The sequence below is a fragment of the Phoxinus phoxinus genome (genome assembly GCF_949152265.1).
Source record: "Phoxinus phoxinus genome assembly, chromosome: 7".
Taxonomy (NCBI): domain Eukaryota; kingdom Metazoa; phylum Chordata; class Actinopteri; order Cypriniformes; family Leuciscidae; genus Phoxinus; species Phoxinus phoxinus.
Window position 1 is genome coordinate 4,662,563 of NC_136882.1, and position 17,303 is coordinate 4,679,865.

Here is a 17,303-nt window from a genome sequence, read left to right on the forward strand (position 1 = left end):
CTAAACAAGATAACAAGAGGGCGTGGCTAATCTGAAACACCTGGGGAAACTCATCAACATAACGGGGAACTGCAAAACATGGCACAAGACAGAGGAACACAGGTTGAAATCATAACAGTGACAGTAACAGGATGAGCAATTTTAGTTCATTTAGCCATATTAGCTTCATGCTAAAAATCATGGTGATGATACTACAAATATCCACTTCTCAAAACGCTACTGACTGTACAAAATCATGGTAACAGGGCTGAATATTAAAGATCATCCTCTACTGACACAGTTTACATCATAACCATGTAATTATGACAGAGTTTATGATGGTAACAGGGTTTAATATTGAAGATCATCCTCTACTGAGTTTACATCAAAACCATGTAATTATGACAGAGTTTATGATGGTAACAGGGTTTAATATTGAAGATCATCCTCTACTGAGTTTACATCATAACCATGTAATTATGACAGAGTTTATGATGGTAACAGGGTTGAATATTGAAGATCATCCTCTACTGAGTTTACATCATAACCATGTAATTATGACAGAGTTTATGATGGTAACAGGGTTTAATATTAAAGATCATCCTCTACTGACAGAGTTTACATCATAACCATGTAATTATGACAGAGTTTATGATGGTAACAGGGTTTAATATTAAAGATCATCCTCTACTGACAGAGTTTACATCATAACCATGTAATTATGACAGAGTTTATGATGATAACAGGGTTTAATATTGAAGATCATCCTCCACATCATAACCATGTAATTATGACAGAGTTTATGATGGTAACAGGGTTTAATATTAAAGATCATCCTCTACTGACAGAGTTTACATCATAACCATGTAATTATGACAGAGTTTATGATGGTAACAGGGTTTAATATTGAAGATCATCCTCTACTGAGTTTACATCATAACCATGTAATTATGACAGAGTTTATGATGGTAACAGGGTTTAATATTAAAGATCATCCTCTACTGACAGAGTTTACATCATAACCATGTAATTATGACAGAGTTTATGATGGTAACAGGGTTTAATATTGAAGATCATCCTCTACTGACACAGTTTACATCATAACCATGTAATTATGACAGAGTTTATGATGGTAACAGGGTTTAATATTGAAGATCATCCTCTACTGAGTTTACATCATAACCATGTAATTATGACAGAGTTTATGATGGTAACAGGGTTTAATATTAAAGATCATCCTCTACTGACAGAGTTTACATCATAACCATGTAATTATGACAGAGTTTATGATGGTAACAGGGTTTAATATTGAAGATCATCCTCTACTGACACAGTTTACATCATAACCATGTAATTATGTCAGAGTTTATGATGGTAACAGGGTTTAATATTGAAGATCATCCTCTACTGAGTTTACATCATAACCATGTAATTATGACAGAGTTTATGATGGTAACAGGGTTGAATATTGAAGATCATCCTCTACTGACAGAGTTTACATCATAACCATGTAATTATGACAGAGTTTATGATGGTAACAGGGTTTAATATTGAAGATCATCCTCTACTGAGTTTACATCATAACCATGTAATTATGACAGAGTTTATGATGGTAACAGGGTTTAATATTGAAGATCATCCTCTACTGACAGAGTTTACATCATAACCATGTAATTATGACAGAGTTTATGATGGTAACAGGGTTTAATATTGAAGATCATCCTCTACTGAGTTTACATCATAACCATGTAATTATGACAGAGTTTATGATGGTAACAGGGTTTAATATTGAAGATCATCCTCTACTGAGTTTACATCATAACCATGTAATTATGACAGAGTTTATGATGGTAACAGGGTTTAATATTGAAGATCATCCTCTACTGACACAGTTTACATCATAACCATGTAATTATGACAGAGTTTATGATGGTAACAGGGTTTAATATTAAAGATCATCCTCTACTGACACAGTTTACATCATAACCATGTAATTATGTCAGAGTTTATGATGGTAACAGGGTTTAATATTGAAGATCATCCTCTACTGAGTTTACATCAAAACCATGTAATTATGACAGAGTTTATGATGGTAACAGGGTTTAATATTGAAGATCATCCTCTACTGAGTTTACATCATAACCATGTAATTATGACAGAGTTTATGATGGTAACAGGGTTTAATATTGAAGATCATCATCTACTGAGTTTACATCATAACCATGTAATTATGACAGAGTTTATGATGGTAACAGGGTTTAATATTGAAGATCATCCTCTACTGAGTTTACATCATAACCATGTAATTATGACAGAGTTTATGATGGTAACAGGGTTTAATATTGAAGATCATCCTCTACTGAGTTTACATCATAACCATGTAATTATGACAGAGTTTATGATGGTAACAGGGTTTAATATTGAAGATCATCCTCTACTGAGTTTACATCATAACCATGTAATTATGACAGAGTTTATGATGGTAACAGGGTTTAATATTGAAGATCATCCTCTACTGAGTTTACATCATAACCATGTAATTATGACAGAGTTTATGATGGTAACAGGGTTTAATATTAAAGATCAATCTCTACTGAGTTTACATCATAACCATGTAATTATGACAGAGTTTATGATGGTAACAGGGTTTAATATTAAAGATCATCCTCTACTGACAGAGTTTACATCATAACCATGTAATTATGACAGAGTTTATGATGGTAACAGGGTTTAATATTAAAGATCATCCTCTACTGACAGAGTTTACATCATAACCATGTAATTATGACAGAGTTTATGATGGTAACAGGGTTTAATATTAAAGATCAATCTCTACTGAGTTTACATCATAACCATGTAATTATGACAGAGTTTATGATGGTAACAGGGTTTAATATTGAAGATCATCCTCTACTGAGTTTACATCATAACCATGTAATTATGACAGAGTTTATGATGGTAACAGGGTTTAATATTAAAGATCAATCTCTACTGAGTTTACATCATAACCATGTAATTATGTCAGAGTTTATGATGGTAACAGGGTTTAATATTGAAGATCATCCTCTACTGAGTTTACATCATAACCATGTAATTATGACAGAGTTTATGATGGTAACAGGGTTTAATATTAAAGATCAATCTCTACTGAGTTTACATCATAACCATGTAATTATGACAGAGTTTATGATGGTAACAGGGTTTAATATTGAAGATCATCCTCTACTGACAGAGTTTACATCATAACCATGTAATTATGACAGAGTTTATGATGGTAACAGGGTTTAATATTAAAGATCATCCTCTACTGAGTTTACATCATAACCATGTAATTATGACAGAGTTTATGATGGTAACAGGGTTTAATATTGAAGATCATCCTCTACTGAGTTTACATCATAACCATGTAATTATGTCAGAGTTTATGATGGTAACAGGGTTTAATATTAAAGATCATCCTCTACTGAGTTTACATTATAACCATGTAATTATGTCAGAGTTTATGATGGTAACAGGGTTTAATATTAAAGATCATCCTCTACTGACAGTTTACATCATAACCATGTAATTATGACAGAGTTTATGATGGTAACAGGGTTTAATATTGAAGATCATCATCTACTGAGTTTACATCATAACCATGTAATTATGACAGAGTTTATGATGGTAACAGGGTTTAATATTGAAGATCATCATCTACTGACACAGTTTACATCATAACCATGTAATTATGACAGAGTTTATGATGGTAACAGGGTTTAATATTGAAGATCATCCTCTACTGACACAGTTTACATCATAACCATGTAATTATGACAGAGTTTATGATGGTAACAGGGTTTAATATTGAAGATCATCCTCTACTGACACAGTTTACATCTCAACCATGAGTATATGTGCTGCACATATGAGTATATTTTTTGTTGGTGACAATAAATAACACTACTAAAATATCGGCATCTTATATAATAGCAACATATAACAATGTAAGCATTCACAAATCCCAGGTCTCCCTTTATGGTCAGAAATGGTGAAATTTTGATCATGAGTACTAGTTTTCTTTACTGTTTGGAAGTGTATCAATTCAAACAATTCATTCAATTAATTAATTTATTTAAATAAGTGTGATTTTAAAACACAGATTGGTCTTAGGAAAATATAAGAAAAAATGCTGGACGACACCGCCCACATGTGGACAATATAGGAAACTACAGTCACACAACCTGAGAAATGTTCACTGAAACATTACAAATCATAATTGATACAATTTATATCCACATCATTATGATGATACTCATCACTCAAACATCAGATGTTCAGGCATTATCACCGACCTTCACTTAAACGTAAGGGTTCATGACAGGTACAGATTCTTCCTGAGAGTGTGTCTCAGATTTATCACGGATGATGATTCGGCAGATTTCTGATTGTGTTCATAAACGGCACGATTCACCGCCGTGTGCATGTCTACCACATGAGTCCTCCTGAAAGCAGAAAAACAAAACAAAAACATTAATAGAGATCAAAAAAAGAATATCTTACACGCAGAGAAGTGAGTTTTAAAGACAAAAACCTGACAAATGTCTGTCATGTGAACAATGTTTTGAGGTAACCGGAATAATTAACTCCAGGCCGTTGAATTATTAGACAAATAATGCTTTGCATCGTGACCGGATTACCCGAATAATCCAAGAGGGACAGAAATATAAGCAATAAACAGATGGAAAATGAACACATTGGCATGTAAAAACTAATAGTAATAAATATAAAATGAAAATATTGTATTGAAATAACAATATATTAAACTTCCTTTATGACAATAAATACACATAACACTACTAAAATATTTGCACCTTATATAATAGCAGTATACGGGCGTGTTGTATATATAGGCCTATATATGTTGTGAATGAACTCTCCGAATTTAAGTAATATAATAATTAATAATAGAGTAATAATACTGAATAATAGTGAATATTGACACGCAGAAGCATGTGATGTGCAGTGTCTGCTGTGCAGTGTGATAGTAAATAACCAGGTGTGTGACGAGACACAATATTGGGTTCACGAGAATGACACCACTATTATTAAGAAATCTACAATTATTAAATAATAAAAAAATATTCTCACTGAAAGTCATAAAATGCAAAACAATGCAGGTGCATTTTGAAATGTTTGATCTAATCTAGGGCTGTCACTAATGATTATTGTGGTAATCTGTCAATTATGTTGACGATTAACAAAGTAATCTGATATTTTTTGTGGTAGTAAAAATAGACCTAAGTGAACAATAGCCTTTAAAACGACTTAAAATACATATACAATAACAACGACGCAATAATAATTGGATCAAATAAAGTGTGTAGGTCTTGTCTGATGTGTTCTCGTTCCCATTACTAATTTGTTGTCCCGGATGGAGTTAAACTGGAGTCTGCGGTCTGATTATTATTTGATTGATTAATTATGATCATGATCACCTGAAGACCTGCAGCTTTCTATATAATTATTAATAATAAGTGAAATGGTCACACTGGCGAAGGCAAAGAGCCGAAACTTTCTTTATATCCCGTTTGTAACAAATACAGTATTTTTAGAGACCTTTTTTTGTGCATTTTTCAATCAAATAAAGTATGAAAAGCAATTAATCATATGGTTTAATTGAACAATAATTTAATCCAATTCAATTGATGTACATTACAACACATGCAGGGTTTGAAATTAACTTTTCCACTCACCAGACAATTTAGGCCATTCAGATCTTCTACTAGCCAAACAACAAATAAAATGATAAAAGAAAAAATAAATGAACCAGATTAACTAGGTCACTGCATATATTTACAGGTGAAACTGGAAAAATTTGAATATGGTGTAAAAAATTAATTTCAGTAATTCAACTTAAAAGGTGAAACTAATATATTATATAGACTCTTATATTATATTATATATACTACTTATATATAGATATGTCAAGCCTTTATTTGTTATTTTGTCATTTTATTATTTAATAACATTTGTTATGTTATTTTTGTAATTTTGATGATTGCTTACAGCTTATGAAAACCTTTTCACAATATTCTAATTTTGAATATGGGGTTTTCATAATCTGTAAGCCATAATCATCACAATTATAACAAATAAAGGCTTGAAATATCTCACTTTGCATGTAATGAGTCTATATAATATATTAGTTTCACCTTTTAAGTAGAATTATTGAAATAAATGAACTTTTGCATGATATTCTATTTTTTCCAGTTTCACCTGTAAATGTATATATATATATATAACTGAACGAGCACGCCGTTATATGTTGCGTAGTGACGTGTGTGTTCAAGTATACGGTGTATTTATGATGACTCGTGAACTGAGAATTTGCGCTAAATCTACACAGATTTGGCTAACTCGAACTTCCCCAGCAAAGTGAGTAAAGTAACATGCCAAAAACTCCAGATCAAATCCTTGATTTACTGCGTGAGAAATACGCACGATGAGAGCGAGAACAGCGTCAACTGCCCGATTCTCACGCTGAAGAAGTTCACCACAGACCTTCACCTCAACAGGAGACACCAGCACGTGTTAGAGAGTATGACTTCACGTTTCTAACTGTAGTTAGTGTGTAATGTTGTGTTTTCTAACTGTAGTTAGTGTGTAATGTTGTGTTTTCTAACTGTAGTTAGTGTGTAATGTTGCTGTTTGATCATAAACAACATCTGCAAAGTTACAATGCTCAAAGTTCAAAGCAAAGGGAGATATATGCTTTTAAAGGAAATCGTTTTTTAAGGACTACAACAAACGGCTGGTAGAGACTACACAACATTCCTCCCGGAGTAGTGTCATCACCAACCCTAGAATGAACATAAACCCCGCCCCCTGAACACGCAACAAAGGTGATGAGTCCATGTTGAGAAGAGGTAATAGGCTTTTTTGAGATGAGCAAAATCTGCACAGAACAGATCACCGGTGATCAGCGCGAGATGCATGCCGGTTAGACGTGTCCGAGTGCGGTCCGCCTGGCTCTGATGTCATGCTGACGGATGTCAAACACTCTCGCGAGCACAAGGCGCACGTGTCGGATTCTGCAGTTGCTCTCCACCGACTGCACCGATCAAAAGCATGATGGGAAACGACTTGCTGACGACACAGCTTAATGCTCATTGGTTTAAACAACCATGATGTAATGTTCTCTTTTAAAATGTTTGATTTTAAAACTCTGATATCATGTTTTATGTGTATAAATTATATGTGAATATTCCCAAACTCTCTGACTGTGCGATCTCTATATGGATTATGTGATTATGTAATTTTTATTAAAAACACATGTCTGTATTAAAGAAAAAAAAAAGATTGATAAACACGTATTTGGAATGGGATTAAATAACCAGTGCTTTGGGTGTCTTGTTCATTATATTTATTTTCATATTTAAGCAACAGAACTTAAATTACATCCAGTTTATTAGCAACACTGTGAATCCCGTGATTCCATCTTTGATCTCACAGGTGTCAGATCCACTGCGAGAAGAGAGATCTGTCCGGCTTGCCTGCGCTTTATTCACTCCTCCCCTCACTTCAGCCGCCGACTCTCACATACACTTCAGGCGAGGCGCATCTCAAACAAGCCTACGATGAGCTGCTCACACACACGCGCACTCCTGAAGCTCCGCCCTCTGTGGCGGGAGTAGCAGCTCATTTGCATTTAAAGGGACACACACGAAACAACGTGTTTTTACTGACCCTCAAAAAGGGACAATTTTAACATGCTACAAAAATTTTGCTTTTTTGACAATTTTGCTCTAAAACTTCACATGCCGGTACACACTCTGGGGACAACAGAGACTTATTTTACATCTTGTAATAAGGGGCATTATACCCCCCCTTTACCATCGTGAGATCTCATCACACCACTATTAATAAGAGTCTTCTGTCCTTATTAATAATGTAATCCTATTCAATCTGTGTACATGTATGATAACACATCCTGCAGAGGGCGCCGTGGCCTGGTGATCGATGTTACACTTCACAGCGGATCTAATCCTTGCTTTTTTACTGCGTTCTCCACCGGAAACATCGGCGCGTGTTAACACAGCGGGAGCTCACCTCGTCTGCGCGTCGCTCAGGGCGGCTCTGAGGGCCTGCAGGTACACGGACCGGTGGCCGGGCGTCTCCAGCTGGTGTCCGTCAGTGCAGCAGTGGCTCCAGAAGACATCCGCGTCCACCGGCACCGCCCTGGAGCGGCACGAGGACACCGGCCCGTCGGTCTCCAGCTCCCCCACACACACCTCACAGTCCTCACACACCTCGTAGCTCTGGATGAAGAAGAGCTTGGGCTTGCCGGCCAGGCCGGGGCAGGAGCGCGAGCTGAAGAGTGTGCGGAGGGCGTCCAGGCTCAGTCCCGGCGCGAGCGGGTCGGTGGCCAGCAGGAGCGAGGAGCGGCTCCGGCTGATGATGCAGCAGACGAACACACACGCCCGGTGGAGCTCCTGCTGACGGGACGCCTCCCTCAGCGCGGACACGACCTCACACACACTCAGCAGCCGGTGCAGCGTCACACTGAAGCGCAGCGCCCGGAACGCCTGCTCCAGCGCATCTGTGCGGACACACGGGACGTTAGCATTCTGGGAAATAACGGCTCTTTATTGGCAGTGATGGTCCGTGAAGAACCGTTAATAACATTCAGTCCACAACAGCTCTCAAAAATGATGTAAAAATTTGGATCTAGATTAATCTGCCAACATATCGGTTAACATTATGAATGTCTTGCTGAATACAAATAATAATTTCTAAGAAATGCTGTTGTTTTGAACTTTTGATTCATTCGAGAATCCTGAAAAATGAAATGCATCACAGTTTCCACAGAAATATGAAGCAGAACGACTGTTTTCAACACTGATAATAATCATAAATGTTTCTTGATCATCAGATCATCATATTAGAGTGATTTCTGAAGGATCATGTGACTGAAGACTGCAGTAATGATGGTGTGTGTGTTTCTCTCTCACCTCCTTCAGTGCCGACACAGTCTATGATTAAACACACTCCTCTGGGGTCCGACTGCATGCTGTACACTTCCTCCTGTTAGACATCACAACACACACACATCATACACGTGACTGCAATCCTTCATTCTCACACACTCACTTATATTAGGAGTCTGCCAGCATAAAGTCTTACTGGGAAGTAATGTCTATGTGAGTATTGCTATGTTAAGTGACTGTAATTAACTAAATATTATTATCCTACAAGCAAAACTGTACTTCAGTCTACAAGCCGATAACCTGAACACGTATTCATCTCTATACAACACTAGAACTCCGTATGAAGTATTTTGCATATGGTCAAGTTATAGAATTAACCTTTTGCTTGAATAAAATCCAACATTTCTTCGACTATCAATGTTTCTTATATTGAACAAATATATTTAGTGCTGGGCAACGATTAATCACATCCAAAATAAAAGTTTGTGTAATATGTGTGTGTATATATATATATATATATATATATATATATATATATATATATATATGCATGTCTATATAAAATTAATATTTGCATGTATATACTATACATTTATACATTATTTATATTATATATTAATATAAATATTTTATAAATAAAAAATATTAAATATATACATGCATGTGTGTATTTATATATGCAAAATAATTATACACCGCACACACACATATATTATGAAAACACAAACTTTTATTTTAGATGTGATTAATCGTTGTGCAGCACTAAATATAGTATCGCTTTAATCGGAGAACATGTTTCTAATTCATAGGAAAAATCATAACTATATACATCATAAAAGCAGGAGAAACAATGACCTGGCAGCAGGAGCGAGCACTGGGCAGTTCCTTCTTCACTGCGGTCTGCTTATCTATGAGGAAATATTAAAATAGACTAATGTTATGCTACGTGATACACTCTTAAAAATAAAGGTTCTTCAATGGCATCGATAGTTCCATGAAGAACTTTAACATTCGTGGAATCAATGATTCTTTTTTCCTCAATGATTCTTTTTTCTCAATGATTCTTGTTCCTCATTGATTCTTTTTTCTCAATGATTCTTGTTCCTCAATGATTCTTTTTTCTCAATGATTCTTGTTCCTCAATGATAATTTTTTTTCTCAATGATTCTTGTTCCTCAATGATTCTTTTTTTTCTCAATGATTCTTGTTCCTCAATGATTCTTTTCCCTCAATGATTCTTGTTCCTCAATGATAATTTTTTTTCTCAATGATTCTTGTTCCTCAATGATTCTTTTTTTTCTCAATGATTCTTTTTTTTCCAATGATGAATTTCTCAATGATTCCTTTTTTCTCAATGATTCCTTTTTTCTCAATGATTCCTTTTTTCTCAATGATTCCTTTTTTCTCAATGATTCCTTTTTTCTCAATGATGAATTTCTCAATTATTCTTTTTTTCTCAATTGCTGCGACCCAATTCGCATACTATCCATCCTAAATAGTATGCGAAAGTAGAATAAGTACGTCCCAAATCGTAGTATGTTGAAATGAGTGTTCCTAAGATAGGAGTGTTCCGGTCAGAATCTGAAGTGCAGATCGATGCGCACGCTAACGGCTGATATTGCCCATAATAACCCATCGCGCGCTGGACGAGGATTTGGTTAGAACTACAAGCACGAGTGATAAGAGTTAAAGAACTACAGACATGGAGGACATGTGCGTGTCCGGCGTTATGTAGAGAGGTTTAGATAAAGGGGTTTGAGTGATTCATTATCAGTATCTAACCTGACGAAAATGTATTTATTCAATGCTGTCCACATTATATTACCTCTAGCAGCATTATGAACTTTTGTAGAGACACTTTTAAATGCATCATTACATTCAAATTACAAACACATGAGGAGAGTCTCCGCATGAAAGACTGGCAGATGAACGTGCATTTCTCTCCGAAACGGTCGAAAATTAGATTGAATGGAGGATTTAAACTGTGACAAGATGATTGACAGGGCAGTTTACTGACAGGATGCACACAGAGCTGTCCGTTAAAGATGAGGAAGTAGTGTGTCCCAAAGCTGGCCTACTCTTTTGCTACACACTCAAAAGTATGTACTTTTTCTTCACAAAAAGAGTACATGCTTTTAGGGCATAGTATAAGTAGGCGAATTGGGACGCAGCCAATGATTATTTTTCCTCAATGATTCTTTTGTATAGTGTAGATCAGTGGTTCTCAAACTTTTTTAGTCGTGCCCCCCTTTAAACCTTTTATTTACAGATTTTTATATATATCCGGATCAACCTTGCGCCCCACACTTTGAGAACTTTTTGAGGACTTTTTTTAACTTCATAGTTCATGGTTTTTGTGGCGTCACTATAACTGTAAAATGTGAAGCCCTGAGACAGAATGAGGTTGGTTTAATATTTTGACTGGTATTTCCTTTAAACTCACCACAGAATGTGTGCATGTTCCTCCCTTTACAGGACGCCGATGAGAAACCAGATGAGGCGTGCGGCTGTGAATGACAGGAACAGAGAGAGTGACTCAATTTGAACCGTGAAGCGGAGTAGGGCTTCTCTAAGAGTGACGAAGCAAGCGGAGGGAATCTCACCGGTCTGACGTGCGCAGGACGCTCTGGGGGAGGACACGCTTCTGGATTGGGCATTAGAGCTGAAAGAGAGGGTCTCCGTTATTATAGAAAGGAATCCACATCTACTCATTACATTTCCCCTAAAATCCCCCATTCATACTAGAAACAACTATAGACGTAAAGAAACAGGAAGTGAAATCACATGACATTCTTACTACATTACTGTGGAAAGTGGAAGTGACAGTATCATGTGACTGAAATAATAAAGGTACTGAACCCTGAACTTACTGTAATATATGATTCTTACTCTATTTTATGATTAATGTGCCCCTATTATGCTATTTTACAAGCGTCTTCTCGACATGAACAACACGTATCAAGCTTTTTTGTTTCACAAAAGCTCTATTACACACTACAGGAAAAGTAATATCCGGAAAACGCATAATAGTGGCACTTTAAATAAAATAAAAACCCACTAATAACAATGAACCCTGGTTAGCCTGATGCTAATCCCCACCTGTGTGCTGGAAGCGGCTGATCTTCTTAGCCAGGTCGCTCCTGTGAATGGACCGCAGACAGCCTTCGAGAAACCCCATCTTCTCACTCGAGAGCTGGTCCACTTTCTCCAGCTCCACGACGAGGTCTAAAAAACTCTGCAGATACATGTCAGTTCCACACGTGACAAACCCAACAGCAAACAAAGCTGAAGAACAACACCAGAAATACAACATACCTGGACGTTTTCCAGTTTGTGTTTCGGTAAAGTGCCTCTGAGTAAGAATGCCAGTGACTTCAGGTCCTCGGTGTCCATGTCCTCGCTGACATCGGCCATCAGCGACCTGAACACACACACGGTGAAAGGTTGGTATAATCACACTTTCACAAGGTGTAAAATAAGTATTTGATGTGTGTATTAAGTTCTAGCTCAATATTTTCCACAGATATTTTTTTTAGCATGGTAAAATTGTCACTTTTTGAGTGCGAGCAAAAACGCAACGTTTGTGTGTCCGTCCCTTTAAATGCAAATGAGCTGCTGCTATCGACACAGGGGGCGGAGCTACAAGAGCTTGTGTGTGTGTGACTGAAGGACAGAAGAGAGCTTGTGTGTGTGTGTGTGTGTGTGTGTGTGTGTGTGTGTCCGCGCGTAGAGAAAATTTCAAAAACTTTTAGGCCCCGTTTAGACGATGGGAAGACGCAGATATTTCCCTGAGGTCTGGCCTCATTTACACGAAACCCCCGTTTTTATCACAGAAAACGATTATTTCTCAAAGTGGAGATTTCTGAAAACGCCGGTTATGTGTTGCCGTGTCAACTGGGAGAAACTCTCTTAGGTTCTCTCTTGTTGATTCTGAGGATTCTGATTGGCTTGCATGGCTTTATCCTTCTCCCTACACTGGTGGTATTAGTTTCTCTAAATACCCGGCTATGTGTAAATGTGACCTTAGCCTTTTATGTTGAAACCGGAGTCAGTCAATGATGGAGAGACTCATGGAGAAGTGAGAACATGTAGAAGAACAGGACGTCTCTGAATGGTTAGTTGATGAATTTATGAAGATTATGTGTAGTTATCTTCAAGTCATTGATTAGCATATTCTGTCTTGATAATCTATAGACCAACGCTACTTTTGCGTCATCGAAGGGTAACGCCCCTTTTTGGGGGAAAACAAACGGATTCCCCAGAGAACAGAACTCGCTCTAGATCTGCAATATGTTTCTTAAAAAACAAAAATGGCACAAACATACACACTCTCTTTGCCGGCCGAGGACCGTGAGCGGTATTTAAAGAGTAAGTAGCCTATTTTTTTTGTCATTAACACACTCACAGTATGACAAACTAGACGACGAGGCCATGTCAAGAGGAGTCGGTGGTTTACTTGGATCATATTTCACTTGATTTATTTTAAGCTATTGACATAGTTTTGTTATCGACTAGCTATACTAGTTAGAAAGACGAAGCTGCTAGCAGCTAACGTTAAAGTTACGTGATTAGCTCTCACTAGGCACGCTACCTTGGCTGTTAACTGATTTTACTGTTGAAATAGTGGCAGGCTAGGACTAAAGTGGACTTGGCTGGTTTCTGCTCGTGTCACTAATTCAACCCCCCAAACTATGTGTATTTAACATGAAGTAGTGTACTTGCTAGTTACTGGCTTTAATTTCGTTATCATACCAACTAAACTGCTGCTAGCAGCTTCGTCTTTCTAACGTTAACTAGTAACGTTAACAACGATAGCTAGTCGACAACAAAACTATGTCAATAGCTTAAATCAAGTGAAATATGATCCAAGTAAACCACCGACTCCTCTAGACATCGTCTAGTTTGTCATACTGTGAGTGTGTTAATGACAAAAAAAATAGGCTAACGTTATTTGGTGATTCCACGAGACATGAGATGTCTGAAACTCTGAATAGTCCATATCTGGCCACTGCGTGGGGTCATTAATCCAGTTTTCGACCATTTCAAAGGGACACCTCTGTATCCCCATATCCAGTAGCTTCTTTAAATACCACTCACGGTCCTCAGCCGGCAAAGAGTGTGTATATTTGTGCCATTTTTGCTGTCAAGAAACTTATTAGAGCGAGTTCTGTTCTCAGGGGAATCCGTTTGTTTTCCCCCAAAAAGGGGCGTTACCCTTCGATGACGCAAAAGTAGCGTTGGTCTATAAATCGTGTTCAGGGGGCGGGGTTTATGTAAATTCTAGGGTTGGTGATGTCACTAACCCGGGAGGAAGCTCATGTAGTCTCTACCAGCCGTTTGTTGTAGTCCTTAAAAAACTATTTCTTTAAAAGCAAACATCTTCCTTTGCTTTGAGCGTTGTAACTTTGCAGATGTTGTGTATGATCACACAGCAACATTACACACTAACTACAGCTAACCCGCTGTCGCTGCGCATCAGTGTATCCTGCAGGAACGCCTCACCTGTACTCCGGCACGGCCCGGCGGGTCCTCAGCATGCCCTCCACCGAGCTCTTGCTGGTGCTCAGCACTTCTCTCAGCAGGTCGTAGCGCTTGATCTTCAGCACCAGCTCCATCAGGAACACGCCGTCCACGCGGGTCTGGCTCAGCAGTGTGTGCAGCGTTCCTCTGGGGTCTGCGGAGAAGCGCTCGGGGTCCAGAGCGCCACACAGGTACGAGAGACGCCTGCACTCGTCTGTGCTCAGCTCTGCGGTGATCCGGCTGATGGTGTGGGGCAGGCCCGACATTCTGCTGCAAACACACGCTGGGGAGCACACACACTAGCGTTACGCCTTCGCAGCAAGCAATATTGCGTTTAAAAGACGCCTAATAGCCGTCAAAACACAGCCCAGACGTCTAGGCTAAAACCAGGCAAGAGTTGGGCTGTCAGGGAAAGTTTAATAGACGTCTTATGACTTTACACCACTCTCAATGTGGTTAATTTACTGACATGTGAGCCTGGACCACAAACCCAGTCTGGAGTCGCACGGGTATATCTGTGGCAATAGCCAACTATACATTGTATGGGTCAAAATTATCTATTTTTCTTTTATGACAAAAATCATTAGGAGGATAATAAGTAAAGATCATGTTCCATGAAGATATTTAGTAGCCTAAATGTCCTATCGTAAATATATAAAACATGTATTTGTGTGAGTGAATGCAGCACAATCGTGAACATAAATGCACAACTTTAAAGGAGATTTTCTCAATGTTTAAATTTTTTTGCTCCTCAGATTCCAGATTTTCAATAGTTGTGTCTCGACCAAATATTGTCATATCATAACAAACCACACATCAATGAAAAGCTTTTTTATTTATTTATTACCCATAAGACTGGTTTTGTGGTCCAGGGTCACATTAGGCTTTTACTTTTAGAGTATTTGCATATACATTTTTTTGCATAGTGAGACAGATTCTCTAGGCGACTTTCACAATTAAACTTTGAAAAGGTAACCTTATCCCTTATAAAATAAAAAGCAGATAAAATCAGCCTAAGCTGGTTGGCGTGTTTTAGCTGGTCTCCCAGGCTGGATTTAGAGCGGTTTTGGACACCTTTTTAGTCAAGTCACCTTTATTTAAACATGGCTTTTTACAATAAAGATTGTTTCAAAGCAGCTTTACAGTAATAACAGGGAAAATAATGCAACAAAGTTTGTTTCTTGAAGAAAATAGTATCATAGTGCAGCTTAAGTAAGTTCAGTGATGGTTTTAGCTGACCAGGCTGGTCTTAGATGGTCAAGCTGGGAGACTAGCTTAAACCAGCAAAGGCCAGCTAACCTAGGCTAGTTTTAGCGTTGTTTCGTGTGGAGAATAATATGATATTAAGAGCATATTCCATCCATTCAGCAACTTTTTTGACTAGGGTATTGGTAACGTTATTTCTTAAAACATATATTTTACATTGATCTTCAAATGACATAAATCACTATAATAAAACGATTCGTCTATAATAATAATAATAATAATAACAACATGTTGGTAACGTTAAACATTGTTTCTGACAAAATAGCACTGTATAATCGTATATTAAAATAATATCTTCAAGATGTCTATCATATATGCCTAATTATTTTTGATGACAGTCTGTTTTACTATATTAACAATAACTTTAGTCACACTTTTAGCTAAAAACGTACAGTAATAAGCGATATTACAATATATATGAATGTTGTAACCGGTTCCAGTGGTTAACGTTACTTAACGGTTTTTGTGGCCGCGCGCCTAAAACGCTTCAGTGTTTATGTGGAGATTGAGTAAATAACTTAAAATATTTAGTGATAAAAAAGAAACAAACATAACGCTTACCTCGAGCGAGCTGTTGCTTTGGCTGAACTGGAGCCTCTGCACATGATTAATAAGTTAGCGTTAATAAAGAGATGGAAAGAGGAAATGGTGTCAGTGTGACACGGCACGTTACGGTCGGAAAGAGACACTTGCGTCATTGGAATGTTTCAGACACTGTGTGTGAGAAAACTAAGAGCTGATGATTAATGAATATTATGAGACAATTAAAGTTTATTTTTTATTTTTTTAACCTGGGATGCATTTAAAGCTGCTGTAAGAGACTCCAAAACGAAACCGAAGAGCCTTTAAAGTAGCACAAAAGTTAAATCATATAGGCAGCAGGAAGGAAGTAGCAGCCGTTGACAGCCGGAAGCCCTACCATATTAGGAGCGACCTGCCATTTTGTGTCAGCCAATCAGTATCGTCCAACGTAGCAGCAACCAATCACATGTAACTGGAAGTCAAGCAACAGCAGTCATTGGTGGCGTCGGCGATAGTAGTAAACCACACTAGAGTAAATCATGTTAAACCAACCAAGCTGGAACATTGTAAAACCTTTTCAAGCCAACTTAAAAATTGTCTACGAACTTTACCATCTAGTTCAGGATTGTTGTCGGTCATTCTGATGTCAGAACAACAAATAGGCTACAAGCCTGTTTCAAAAGTTACAATAATGTATTTACGTAGCCTACTGCAAATGTAAAACTGTTCTTAAATGATAGCAAAATATGATTTTAAATAAAGGTCATTGATGAGACAGTTCTTTTTTCTTCTTCTTTTAGACAGTACTTCCATTATTTACGTTTAAATAATGTTTATGTATATTTAATATTATTACATAGGCATTTCTTTCTGAATGTATATATTTAATAAACATGTACACTGTACACATTCATAAATTATATTTATGCACGTACAAATTCATAATTGATATATTATATTTATAATATAGTATATTTCGCTGCGTGTCATCCGCACCAATTATACAAAAAGCAACTGTAACAAATAAGTTAGCCTTTGTTGCTTCAA

The 17,303-nt window shown here is 37.2% G+C and overlaps 1 protein-coding gene across 1 annotated transcript; it reads right to left on the bottom strand.

The window, feature by feature from the left end:
• Positions 1-3,561: 3,561 nt before the first annotated feature.
• cflarb (CASP8 and FADD-like apoptosis regulator b) lies at positions 3,562-16,651 on the bottom strand. Its single transcript, XM_079618492.1, has 10 exons — positions 16,296-16,651; positions 14,451-14,751; positions 12,264-12,369; positions 12,048-12,183; positions 11,552-11,610; positions 11,392-11,455; positions 9,804-9,856; positions 8,973-9,045; positions 8,071-8,560; positions 3,562-4,463 (listed from the first exon to the last, which is right to left on the bottom strand). Exons 2-10 carry the CDS (start codon positions 14,732-14,734, stop codon positions 4,334-4,336), a joined length of 1,395 nt encoding a protein of 464 aa, XP_079474618.1. The 5' UTR covers positions 14,735-14,751; positions 16,296-16,651; the 3' UTR covers positions 3,562-4,333.
• Between the last annotated feature and the right edge of the window lie 652 nt (positions 16,652-17,303).

Excerpts from the sequence above, each read along its gene's own strand:
- cflarb (XM_079618492.1), bottom strand. The coding sequence starts at position 14,734 with ATGTCGGGCCTGCCCCACACCATCAGCCGGATCACCGCAGAGCTGAGC. Across the intron at positions 9,857-11,391 it reads GAACATGCACACATTCTGTG|ATAAGCAGACCGCAGTGAAG; the intron begins GTGAGTTTAAAG and ends ATTTCCTCATAG. Across the intron at positions 8,561-8,972 it reads CTGTGTCGGCACTGAAGGAG|ATGCGCTGGAGCAGGCGTTC; the intron begins GTGAGAGAGAAA and ends GTGTCCGCACAG.